This window comes from Eleginops maclovinus, chromosome 4 (genome assembly GCF_036324505.1).
Source record: "Eleginops maclovinus isolate JMC-PN-2008 ecotype Puerto Natales chromosome 4, JC_Emac_rtc_rv5, whole genome shotgun sequence".
Taxonomy (NCBI): Eukaryota; Metazoa; Chordata; class Actinopteri; order Perciformes; family Eleginopidae; genus Eleginops; species Eleginops maclovinus.
In genome coordinates, this window is record NC_086352.1 from 15,326,063 (window position 1) to 15,340,447 (window position 14,385).

General features: G+C 38.1%; 1 protein-coding gene across 1 annotated transcript; it reads left to right on the forward strand.

Annotated features, from left to right (window-relative positions):
- The first annotated feature begins 1,213 nt into the window (after positions 1 to 1,213).
- irf8 (interferon regulatory factor 8) lies at positions 1,214 to 5,369 on the forward strand. Its single transcript, XM_063881080.1, has 9 exons — positions 1,214 to 1,431; positions 1,570 to 1,780; positions 2,238 to 2,421; positions 2,617 to 2,717; positions 2,929 to 2,983; positions 3,409 to 3,456; positions 3,621 to 4,013; positions 4,147 to 4,262; positions 4,447 to 5,369. The coding sequence occupies exons 2-9, from the start codon at positions 1,610 to 1,612 to the stop codon at positions 4,642 to 4,644; spliced, it is 1,266 nt and encodes a 421-aa protein (XP_063737150.1). The 5' UTR covers positions 1,214 to 1,431; positions 1,570 to 1,609; the 3' UTR covers positions 4,645 to 5,369.
- Positions 5,370 to 14,385: the final 9,016 nt, after the last annotated feature.

The window sequence follows — 14,385 nt, forward strand, 5'->3', positions numbered from 1 at the left end:
TTTAATGAAGACCTTGATTTAACTTACTACACATTTTAGGATTACTTGAGAATGTAATTTAAAGGTATAATTGGCTCAGTCAAACTTTACTAACATAGTTTACTGAAAACCTACCAAAAACAATGTCCCAATATAGCCTACATTTTTTCACACTTCAACATGTACTAATCTTTCTATCATAATCACGGCGTGCTTAAGAGACAAAACCATAGCCTTCCACTGAAATCTATCAGAAATGCTTCTTCAGTTTTTTCAGACGAACTTTAACATGCTCTCATAACTAAGGAATACATCCTGATCTGTTCCCTTGAAATACATTTCTGTGTGAGTTTGCATTATTGCCAGTGTGTGTGCCAGTTTTTGTGTATAGTATATGGTATGATCAGGTGTATGTTCACCAGATGACTTCCACATAGTTTACCCAGCAGAAAGCATACATTCTGAGGAACTGTCAGCAAAACCAAAAGGAAATGCAACTGGTACAATAAGAACATTTACTCTATTTATGTCACGTGTTTAAAATAATATTGTCAATAGAATTAATATTATAATAGGCCTATAGAATGAATAAGAGTTGTTACGTGGTGTTTTTTCATACATTGTTGATAAGATAATAGAAATACTCCTAATCTTATCAGCAAGTTAGGACTGTAATTAACATTTGTTTTAATATTTATCAATGAATCTGCTAGGGTACATTTTCCTTTAACCTGATCAGATTTAAACTCCAAAACTCTACATTTACTTTATTAAAAAGAAAAAGAAAATCCTCTTTTCTGCTTAATGGATATTATCCAAAATACTATTATGCCTTTTCTTTAGATATCCATGAAGAGGATGATAGAATAAATATAGCTAATGTGGCTTTATACTAAGTCCACTGTTATTCTTGATTTGACCCCACATTTAAAAAATGTATTTGCTTTAAGCCCCCCGATATCATATCCAGGAATGATGAGACAGGGGACTTGGCAAACTATGTCACCATTACACTAATGGGTATCGTGGGCTGCTGTATAGTACCTTCACAGGAACCTTTTGAGGTTTCATCTTCAGTAGCCTACTGAGTGGGCGTTGGAAGGACGCTTCACTTCGGTCTGGAGCGCAGAAATCCCCCACAGAACAAGGTAACTTGTGACTCTCCCGGTTTATTCAGCGCCCCACGTCGACGTAACCTTCTAGCGTGGGCAGCGACTTTTGAACCACCGCTTGTGTCAGGCCATTTCTTGTAAATGCCCGGAGTTAGGAGAAAAACACTTCCGGAAAGGGCTGGGCTAATGAAGCCTCAACGCACTCATTGGTCGAAGTGAGTCAGCGTCATAATTCCTCCCAGCTTTTCATTCATAACACCGAGCACAATAATAAATCTTACAGGCAGACATCCATCACCATCTCAGGATTTAACGCACAGGGCTAAGAGCTTATCAAACTGTAAGTGCTTTTACTTTTGATTTCAAAGGGTCAAAGTGTTAACTTGCTTAACGCTTTGTATTGATTAAACCCAAATTAGACTATGTAAAAAGTTATATTATTTTTACTGACTTTCATGGACGTGTCCTCCTCGTTTAGGAACAAGGGAAGACTCCAGAACATTCTTTTCTCCAGCAAGATGTCAAACTCGGGAGGTCGTAGACTGAAGCAGTGGCTTGTGGAGCAGATCCACAGCGGGCAGTACTCGGGACTGTTGTGGGAGGATGAGAGCCGCACTATGTTCCGAATTCCATGGAAACACGCAGGGAAACAGGACTACAACCAAGAAGTTGACGCATCAATTTTTAAGGTTTGTCTCCACTCTCATCTTGTCCCATGGACAGATTACTGTAGATGGAGTTTTGGTGTTACGCACAGGGCTGCGCGTAAAATCAAAACCTGATACTACATCTCGATTTATCTTTCCAGACTTCTTCAAGTCGATTTATTTGTGACCGAATTAAAGTATAAATTAGACTTTCAAATGTCATTGTGTACACACATGTTTATATTAAACAAAACATTACTAAACTTTAACATTTGCGTTTGCGTTGCATTTTATTAACAAAGCCAAAACCCAACATGCTGTACATGCTTTACATGTTACATTTCTAATACATACATTTTGCCATTATTGTAAACCATATTTTCTTTCTTTCTTTCTATATTTTAAACATTGTGGATCTGTTTCAAGTTTCATCTTAAGGTAAACCTACTAAAACAACCTACAAAAAATAATGATTAATATTATTGTTTTCCCTCTGCAGGCCTGGGCTGTGTTTAAAGGCAAGTTTAAGGAGGGGGACAAGGCTGAGCCTGCCACATGGAAGACCAGGCTCCGCTGTGCTCTGAATAAAAGCCCTGACTTTGAGGAGGTGGCGGAAAGATCGCAGCTGGATATCTCTGAGCCCTATAAGGTCTACCGCATTGTGCCTGAGGAAGAGCAGAAGAGTGAGTTTGGGAACAATTAATGTCCTTAAAGCCAGTATTGATGAGTTTTAACTGACATTTTCTGTAAGGCTATCATTAAAAACTGCTTGTGCAATGTTGCAGAAAAAGTTAATGGTATTCTCCTGCAATAATTATGAAAAGCAGTGCCATTTTTCTATCACCCAATAGAGTCTTAATGTATTCTTCTTTCACCAGATGGCAAAAGCTCAGTGATGACCATGGCAAGTACCACCAGCTCTGGTGATATCACCGACATGGACTGCAGCCCTGCAGCAATAGAGGAGCTCATTAAAGAGGTGGGACCACCGCTCATATTAAAACATTTATGAAACCATATTCCTTATCTCTCTATTGCGCATCTATCTGTGGTTGCTAGATTAACTTTGCCTTTATTGACACTCAACTTTGGTGTCACTTTCTTTTCTGATTGCCATACTGTGCTATGACTGTGAAGTGTACAAAGGTGCTTTGCTGTCAGCGACTTCTAACATTGTTGTCTTTTTACAGGAGGAAAGTAATATCCCGGCCAGTCCAGAGTATTGGTCCCAAGGCAGCATAAATGGTAAACATTTTACAATACAACACACAATCCTCTGACTAAATTAAGCTTTTCAGTAAGTGATGTAGTTTGAAGGCTGTGCAGCCATATCTCTAATTTTTTTCCCCCTGTCAAGTAACACTCTTTTGTCGTTGAGAGCTATGAGCCTTCATGTCTTTGAAAATAACCACAGTGGAAAGCTCAATGACATGTCCCTGTGTTTGTGGGTGCTAAATAGAGGGTATTTGCTTGTCTGTTAAACTCTGCAATGGAAGAATTGACTAACATCCTGTTAAACAGGCTGACTAAGAGCCTATTTGTTTTTGAGATCGTGCAAGAGAAATGTTATTTCTGATGATACAGCAAAATTAATGACATGACAGTGTGGTCATGTCCACTGTGGTAATAACGGGCCTTAACTCAAATCTTCCTCCTGTTTTTTTTCACAGCTTTCCCTCTACATCAGGACCTTATGCCCACAGGCAATCTCAGCTCAGGTATTTTGTCATTAATTAAAGCATATTAATAACAGCAGACCTACAGTTAGGCATTAACATTTATAATAACACAAATGGATTTCAACATGCAGGCCACATTTATTATGCTTTCTGCACTTCTACTCTATTTATTTACCCTGCTAACAAAATGTTCTCTAATCCAGCGTTTTCCCAGATGATGGTCAGTTTCTTCTATGGAGGAAAGCTGATGCACACAACACCAGTTACTCATCCTGAAGGCTGCCGGATCTCCCCACAACAGCACCTGGGACGTGGCACTCTCTACAGTTCAGACAGCATGCAGAGTGTTAACTTCCCTTCCGCTGAGCTCATAGCGCATGACCGCCAGCGCCATGTCACACGTAAGCTCCTGGGCCACCTGGAGAGAGGTGTACTGGTCCGTGCCAACCAAGAGGGCATTTTCATCAAAAGGCTGTGCCAGAGCCGGGTTTTTTGGAGCGGGCTGGCAGAAGTGGGTTCACAATACAGCCCCATGCCTTCTAAACTGGACAGGGATGCTGTAGTGAAGATTTTTGATGCTGGAAATTTTCTTCAAGGTAGGCCTCTACGTTATTCAGTCATTTAGAGTATTAAGATTAATGCAAAACAAACATTTTTTGTACTTAGTAAAGCAGAATGTTGAAGGATTTATAAAAAAAATGTGTCTAAACATTCTTTTTAATGTTACAGCTCTACAGCTGTACCAGGATGGCCAGTTTCCTGCTCCTGATCCAACAGTGACTCTGTGTTTTGGAGAGGAGCTCCATGATCTCAGCAATGCCAAGAGCAAACTGATCATTGTGCAGGTAAGACCAGTCCATTCATACCATATGTCTCACTCAATTATAGTCTGATTTGACAACACAAATATTTTCTTTAATCTAGAAATTGGGGTATTGACATCTTCCAAAGACTTTTAAAGACCAATCTCTGCAAATGCTGAATGTTGACAACAATAACTTATATTTATGTCTCATCTCCAAATGACAGATCACTGTGGTGAACTGTCAGCACCTGCTGGAGGCAGTAAACATGCGTCGCTCCCAGCCTTACAGCAACAACCCAAACTTGGACATGTCTGACAATTTGGCCAGTGATCAGATGGCTCGCATCTACCAGGACTTGTGCAGCTACAGTGGCCCCCAGAGGCCAGCCTGCTACAGGGACAACATGCCCATCACTGCCTGAAATGTGAGCAGCAACACACTGCAGAAGCTGTTTAGTGTGCACAAGACTAAATACAACATATACAAAATATTAGGGGCATTCCTTATTTTACTGAGACACGCTGACAAGGTGAATTCAGGTTAAAGCCAGTAGTTAGAGCCGCAGCTGAACATTTGGATGTTCCTAATATTTTTTATATCACTTAAGTTTATATTTTTTATTCATATATCACTGGCCAACTTCTTGTTTCCAACTTCTGCTTCTACTTTTAGAGGGCTATAAGAGTTTTATTATCCAAATCAAGTAGAAAACATAGCATATTATTTTCATACATTACAAATATATCTGTAAATACTTTTTTACTCTTGTATTTGTGTGGCAAAGCAGATTTTTTTATTTTAAGAGCCATGATCTTTTTAAAATGTTGTTATTGAATTGTTTTTGTTAGCATAATGATGATATACAATAAATAGTAAATAGTCATATACAACAGGGTAAGTGCTGCCAACAGCTTGTAAACTCCTAGGCATAATGATGAACACCAAATAGCTCTCAGAGGCTTTACCGATGGTGTAGAGGTACTTTATAAGATGCTTTGGATAAAAGCTTCAGCAAAATTAAATGTAATGTATCTCAATTCTTGTTTTATATCATTTTAGACGGAATGTGGCATTGTGTTAAAGATAGGTTTTACTATCACTGTTTTATAAAGTCCTTTTTCTAGTAAAACTATATTTGTACTGAAATACTTGTGGATTGTTTCATTTTTGTTCATGGATTATTACAGAAAGTGACCAATACAAAATAGCATCACAACAAACAGCAAATAGGGCAGATCAATGTTTTACTCATGATGGACCACCTTTTAGCTCATTGACCACATATTACATATGGCTCAAATTGCCAATACAAGTCTTTGCAAAATAAAAGGTGTAAACCCAATATAAACAAATAAAAAGCCTGTGTGCATGCCAGGCAAGAAAAGGCAATATTGAAAAACAAGTAGATATGTATTAGGCAGTTTTTTGTCTGCTTGCTTCAATGCTTGACTGATTAAAATCTATAACACTGTATTAATGTCTGCACCATTATATCCAGTAGAAACTTAAGGATACCCTATGCATAATTTTATCCTACATTTTTTCCCACAGGTAATTATAACTCTTTACTGTAAGAATTTGAAGTATTTAACATGCTGATTACAATTTGAAATATTGTGGTTTAAACACTGCTGCTTGGCTGCACACAATACACATTTCTGGGGGGTTGAAAAAGGTCGAAATTGATTTACGTCAATACAATTTATTTAGAAAAAATGTGTTACTAATTGAGGAATTGCTTGGAATTTAATTGAAAACATGTTTAAAAGTCTTATCCCAGATCATAAAAATAGTCATTCTGAAGACATTCAGTTTATTTGTCACAACAACAACAACAAAGTGGCAGTTCCGAGGAAGGTCTGACAATATTACTTACTATGCAAGTGGTCAGTGCTGTTCGGAATGATGAAACTAAAACACAGTATGAAACTAAAAGAAGGATCTAGGCTCCCTATCCCCGCTGTGTAACAGGGCAAGGAGAGTGAGAGACGTGAACAACTAAAGTCAAATGATTCATAATGGGACAATGACATCCCTTCTTCATTGTCTACTATGTCTCATGCAGACGTAATGTCAATGACGGATGTCAACTCACACTCTTCCTTTTTTCTTGCTTAATGGCGTTTATTAACAGGGATGTGAGTACAGATTTATTGAATTGAGCATTATACAGAAACAAACACACAAGCACACACACTCACACACACTGAAACTCACACACACACACACATTTTCAGTTCCATAGTTTTTAAAGGTCTTTATAAATGCAAACACATATGCTATATGTGTAAGGAAGAACACAACTCAAAATAATTCCGTCTTCATTAGAAGTTGCTTGAATACCTAAAGGTTGAAATAACAATTTCATTTATAAACAGAATAGAAAGAGCAACAAAACAAATGAGATAAAAATGTAATATGACAGATCGGTCAGGAAAATAATACCACCTGAAGCATCATGTGTTACATTATTTATATGTAAATTAAAACTTGTGACTGTGAGACTTTGAGAAGAGTTGGCTGTAATCACTCAGACCACAATCTGAACAAATCATGTGCTTCTCATATGACATCCCTGGAGAAAACTTAAACTAGAGAATATGTAATCAGTGGTTCACTGACTAAAAACACAGGTGGAATATTCTCTTTGTGAATGTGTGTGTGTGTGTGTGTGTGTGTGCATGTGTGTTTGTGTGGTTAGATATAGAGGGGAGTTCTGTCTTAGTTCCACAGAACAGGAACTTACTTCTGTCACAGGAAACTCACTCTACCCCCACACCCCAAATACCATGTCTACAGTTCTGTGTATAATACCTTCATGCTAAGCTGTGCTTTAAAAACAATTACATGGCTGTTAGTTTCCTTTTATTGCCATTCACCCATTCACTTTCTCGCCAAGAGTTAGATGAGAAGATCGATGCCGCTAATGCCTCTATTCTCAATATGAAGCTACATCCAGCAGGTGGGAAAAGGGGGAAACACCTACCTTGGCCCTGTCCAAAGATAACAAATCAAGCAATTACAAAAGGAATTGTTACAAAATAGTAACACAGAGAGGACTATATGGAGGATAAAGGATGTTTTACAGACATCTCTTTATGATAAACTTGTATATCAGGGTTGAAAGATTTCATTTTTTCCCAAGCTTTCCAGGGAGTGCAGTAGGAAGGGAAGGACAAACATTACTGTGTGAATTTCTGCTAACAAAGTCTCTTTTCCGTCAGATTTTTCTAGTGTCTACAATGTGGTTCTCTTTGCATTGCAACATCTCTTTGTGGCGTCTGAGGCTTCACACAATAAGTCATTGGAGACAACTGACAAACAAAACTGATGTTGCCACCATACGTAACCATGGCCATCTGAGCCATAACATTTCGTTAGATTGTGTAGTACAGGTCCCACTTAAAGGAAGCAGCTATTATTTTCGTGAAAAGCAATGATTCAAGGAAATCAAGTACAACAAGAGAACTATTTTGAATTGACATAGATTAAAGGAAATACTTTGTCTATTTTGGTTGTTTCCTGATTTGTCTATATCGCTGACTCCTCAGTCCTTTTAAACCATGTTCCCGGGTTTGTCTGCAGGCTCAGCACTGACCTTTCAGTTAAGCTCTTGTTTTCCACACCTTGTATCAAGTCGAATTGATATGAACCATCAAACACAACTATATACTACAATTTACCTTCATGTTATTGTTGGTCTATTTAAAATATGTTTTTAAATCTCATAAAATCACTATAAATCAACGCACTATAAATGATCTTGGGGAAGCTGTGATTTACCATTAAACATTTTACATGAGCGCTTTTATCTCTATTAATAACATAAGTTATTTTCTCTCTTTAAAAGTCTGTTTGAACATTTAAAAAAAGATTAAAAACTGTATTTTTAAGACTAAAACGACAATGAGTTATTGTGCAGTGGTTTTAAACGATGACTGGTCTAGGTTTCTAGGTAAGATCAGCATCCTCAACAAGACCTTAGTAATTGGTGTAGTGCTGCTGAGAGCATAGACTCTATAATTAAAGGCCTCGTTCCTGTCATGGTAGGTGAGTGTAGCAAAAAATATATAAAGGATGCCTCTGGGAAAGTTGTGATTTACCATGAACACGTTGTGTTATGCAAGCAACGGTGTTGAAGGCGTTGGTATCTCTGGGGAGAACGCTGGTTTAGAATCACTGTGTGAGACAAGAATAGGCATCTAGAGAGGAACTGGGAGAGCAATGAGGACGCTGTGAGTGGAGAGACAGGTGGACGGTGAGCCCACATCCTGGGACGCAGGCACAAAGCCACCTAACCACACATGTTGTGTACACACACACACACACACACACACACACACACACACACACACACACACACACACACACACACACACACACACACACACACACACACACACACACACACACACACACACACACACATACACAACATGGTAGCCACTGATCAAGATTCATATCCTCTAATCAGTATCAGTTCATGTCTCTCGCCTACGGAGATCATCTTTAGGTTTAACTGTATGTTTTGTGGAATGAAGAGCTTTAAAAAACAACATTTAACTTACAAATGTACGTTAACTTTGAATCTTTAAAATCATTTGTTCCGAACAAACGGCCCGACGGCCACAACCGACCCCATCAAAGGGTCAAATACAGCCAGTTGAATATGTGAAGTGTGACAATTGCAAATGATTCATAACAATAATAGCAGGCCCTTTACTTGATAAGCCATTATAGATCCCAAATGCTCACAGGAGATGTTCCTATATCTTCACAGAGATCAATAGAAATTCAGTGTGCTTGGTGTGTACGCGGCACCTGTCAGTGCTCAATGAATATAATATGCAACACCACTATCAGACTCATCATGGCAAAACAACTTTATTGTAGCTGAGAGATCAGTGAGACATCTCAGGCTGCCAATAGACTGTTTTGTAAATCGATTGTCCGCAAATCATGATTTTTTTCCGAATGTACTACAAGAAAAGGCAAAAGCCCGGAGATCTTATTATTTGTAGGTCATTACGCCATTGTTCGACTTATTCAGAAATGTTTGTTGTTTTGTACTATATATATATATTGTGGCCCGTTAAATACAATTATTTTGACAACCCTGTTCTTAATCCTACGTAACATGTAAAAGTGAAAATAAGGAAGTAAAGATTTACGGGAAAGCAATTTATTGTAACCTGCCAACCAAATGCCACACATCAAAATATTATAATACCAACACAAATCTGTTTTATCATTGTACTCACAAGTACAATAAAATAAAGGCACAAAAGTTAAAGCTGACGGCAGCTTACTTTGTGTTCAAAATAAACATTGGTCGAATCAGTAAACAGATAAAGTAATGTAAAAAAATAAGCTACATATAAACTCTGTTAGTAAACACATTTGAAAGTGACAACAGGCCTGGATTCAAAGGAGAATGGGGACACTCTATGGGAAGGAGTGGGTGAGGTGACAGCTGAGGGTTGCATCAGTCTCTGTCTTGGTTGCTGCACACTTTGACATGAGTGATCCCTGACCGCCTGATCTGTCTCTGGACAGGAAGCAGAGGAAGGAGCCCAGGAAGGTGTTCCAGTACATAACTTCTCCCCTAAAAAGAGGAACATTCAACACAGAGGCTAGCTGTGGAAGATAAGACTTAGACAATTCAAGCAACTTGCAAACTTCTGGTTTACAGCAGTGTAATGTTAATGGGAGGGAATCCACACAGTTGTGATGACTGTTGAGATACTTGTTTCAGTGACTTGGAAGAAGTGTTGGAAATTTACAATGAAGTACTCATAACTTGGGTATATCCAAAATCCAAGCATGTTACTTGCGTTTCATGTTCATGATAAACAAAACTTAGCAGTAATACAGAAAGGCCATGGATGTCGAGGTGAAGGGGAAGACCAGGGTGGGGTGACAGTCCCTGGGGAGCCCGAGCCCGAGCGTGACGGCAGTATTGACTTGCATCTCACAGCTCAGTGCTCAGTGTGTGTGTGTGTGTGTGTGTGTGTGTGTGTGTGTGTGTGTGTGTGTGTGTGTGTGTGTGTGTGTGTGTGTGTGTGTGTGTGTGTGTGTGTGTGTGTGTGTGTGTGTGTGTGTGTGTGTGTGTGTGTGTGTGCATGCAAAGCATAGAGGTGACAGGATGTGGCCAGAAAGGTGATAGTTATGATGTAACTGAAAAACACCTGAAAATAAAACATTTTGTGCTATCTCAGTAGATATTGGAAATGCTCACCTTTTAAGTATATCAAATATGCTGTTACACATATGATATATGTTTTTAAAGCCTTTTAATAATGACACAGACAATTATCTAAGGAAAAAAAATTCAGCACAAAAAACAACAACCAGCACAAAAAGGATGTTTTGTCAGACGTTATTATTTTTATTTTTTTTCCAACTATGTGGTTAGACTTTGTGTGTAAGCCACATTGATTACACAACCTCTTTCTGTAAGAAACCACACACTGGCCAGGCAACAGGTGCTGCTCGGATGGAGATTATTTAAAGTTGTGTCTAAAATGGTTCCAGTACAGCTGAAGGCGACTGCGTGGGCTAAGCTGTCTGTCGACCACATGCCTTAATAGAAAGTACAGTGACAGTACATACTTCCCTCTTTACATTAAAGAGAGAATTCAAACATGACCACCACATGATCAAGGTGGAATTACCTGTTAACACACTTTAAATATTGTGAACGGGTTGAGTTAATCTTAATTTTGGAAAATATGGTAGATGTGTTGTATTTTATCATGGATATATAGCTTGCCTTAAGATGAACATGATGTGCTTATTTAAACACATTAAACAACATTGGGATTGTTGGAGGTAAACAGAATCTTCGAGAAATTGTTGAACAATTTGCATGTTTGAAAGCAGTAACCCGATGAGAGTTTAAAATATATTTTTATCACAAGATTTGCATGTTACTGTTCTGAGACAAAAAGACCACTGAAGCAGAAATTCAATGGCTAGTTAACCATGATGGTTTACACAGATTACTGTTCACATCAATAGAGAGTGCACCGGGGAAAGTCCTGCTTATGTAATTTAGGGCAAAAATGAAGACTCATGTCATCAGAGGGCTCAAAAGCATGAGAAGGAAATAGTGAAACTTATGAGAAAGAGGAAATAGTTTATTTTTCGTGAACTGAAGTTTGTTTCCATTTGTTGTATAATTTCTCATGTTTCTTCTTAGGCCTACTGTGTTTTTAGTTAGAAATATATAATACAAAATAAATGAACGTGGAAAAACCACACTATGCTACCACAGATATATGTTGCCATCTAGTGGCAATATAAGGCCCGACATTATCACGCGACACACTTTTGGGGTCATTTTATGGTTTAAAAGCAAAGCTTTAAATGGTACATTAAGTATTTCAAACTGCATGCATTTGCACATATAAGCCTATTCTGTTCACAGTAGCAACAAAAAAAAAGATGTTTCATAAAGTGTTGATAAAGTTATTTTCTTGCTTTTTTTTACATTTATATAATTATACGTCATATATATATATATAATATTATTATTGTGTGAGCTTTTATTAAAACATTGTGTGTTCTTAGTTATGCATCTACAATAAATTATCACAGACTTTAATGATGGTTAATTGTGTGATAATCACCAAGATCATAGTTTAAGTTGAACAATGGAAACTACATTTTATATATCTGTGTTTGTACATATTCTTTATTTTTTACCCCAAACATGCTGCAAGTGTTTCACTGATCACAAACTCTACCATGCCATCTTGATGCTGGCTACAGTCAATTCCATTCCCTCATTTTCCAAAGTGATTCTTCAGGGAAAGCAGATTAGATCTATTGTTGTATTGTCTTTTTTTGGGCAAACTGTTTATTTGTTATTTCTGCTACATTAGAAACCTAGAGAGGCCACGTGACCTACACAATTACACATATTTATCTCGCCATGGCACTGCAGAAAAAGTTGCCATAAATGTAAAATAATCATAGTATAAATATAATAACATGATGATATGATGGTGAGGATGTATAAATGTAGCTCAAGAACATACACCTCAATAAATTAATTTATTGCATCGTCTGCAACAAGTATATTTCTCACAGAGATGTTGAACTGTTCTCTCCTCATGTCATCCCTGTCAGTTGTTATTCTAACAATTACAGCTGAACTAAAGGAAAAGCAAACAGGAAAAAATAGACAAGGCAAAAAGATTGTTGTTGTCAAAAGCCACTTAAGAGTCTCAATGGAGGTCATTAAGGAAATTCATTGGGGAGGTACACCAATCACTAAGGTCTTGTTGATCTTATCAGGAAACCAGTCATCATCTGCACCATAACTCACTCTGGGTTTAGGGTTAGGGTTATTGAAATAACATTTTTTTATCCTTTTTGTCAAATATGAAAACTGATTTTTAAAGATATTTTATTTTTGTAATAGTGCGAAAAGAGCACATTTACAATGTTTGGAATGAGTTGTTTTCATACAAGGGATTGTCTTATGAGGTTTTAACCATCAAAGAGTGCTCACGTGTATTTGATGTTTTTTCTAGTCTTTGGTTTAGTTTAATTAATGAGCCTCACAAAGCAGATGGGGAAGCCGTGGACAGCTTCAGGGACGTCAGCCTGAGTGTTTCTGTGGCTTGTTTAGAGCCTCTTTTTTATTGTCTCTCACACACTCACACACACACACACACACACACACACACACACACACACACACACACACACACACACACACACACACACACACACACACACACACACACACACACACACACACACACACACACACACACACACACACACACACACTTTCCATATTGAGCCCAACTATGATCTCTACCTCATCTACACCCAATTACTCATTGACCCTAATTGAATATTTGGCAGAGAGTTGGGGTGGTGATGGCGTGCACTGAGCTAAAGAATCATCAGTCTTGGTCATTGGCCCCATTAAAGCTTGAGTGACCTATGATGTCATTATGTAGTCAAGTAGAGGAAACTAATGGACAATGTGTCTCATAACAGAGATGCCGCTCACATGTTTTATTTTATGGCATGGATTTTAGAGCATTGGCTCCAACTTGTCCACATGTCCACTAATGGCTGTGTGAGAAACATATTTGTTTTTCAATATTATTTTAGGCTTGAAATTGAGAGAGTTCCTTCAAAGTTTGGGGATGTGAGAGTACCTTTAGTTTCCAAGCATGTTTTCATGAGAGGGGCTTTTTACTTGTGCCTTGTGTGGACAGAGTTTTTCAGATATGTTTTGGTATTGCGAAACACTACAATGTGTGTGAACCTGCCGATCAAGATGGTTCAATTTGAACCTTGAAAAGGGTTCAGAAAGTTTACCAAGTCATCTAAAATGTAAAAAGAAAAGCTCAAGGGGAAGGGGAAGCTCACAGTAACACACAGTAAAATTCACACTCAACACTTAGTCATGAGTGTATAATCCTTTCATCATATCCTCTGATGAGAAATAAGGTGTATTAGTGGAAAAAAAACTGGAATTCCTGGATACTGCCTAAGTCCTCAGCCCAGTTGAATTCCTTAGATTTTCCAGAAGGGACAGCTGAGATTTACTTCACCTCTCCTAAGAGCTTTGCAGAGGCAACTGGGCTCTCAGCCTCTTTACCGCATCCTGGATTCAAGAGAAAATTAGCACAGAGCAGAAGAGAGGACCTTGGTTGCCTTGAGCCTCTCCCAGGGGGTGAATTACGATTTCCCGAGTAAATATGAACCCAGGGAAACAGCCTGAACGGTCATCCATCAGCCTGGGTGTCTGCATCCTCCTGAACAATGTGTGACCCCTGGGCGCAACAACGGTCACAAGAGGGGTGACTTCCACCTTAATGAACACACACACACACACACACACACACACACACACACACACACACACACACACACACACACACACACACACACACACACACACACACAACCTAACATTTTTATTTCGGACATTGATAGCTGTACTGTATAAAATATGACTTTAATTTCAGAATATAATACTCAGACTTTACTCTACTTACTCAGATACAATTGAGTTTCTTTCTTTCATCATTTAATCTTTGCTATGTGGTTTTATAGTAACTCTTGTTTTTGTTTTTTCCCTTCTTTAATCTTTGTTGAGGTTTGTATTCACATTTTGATGAGTTTTTCATTA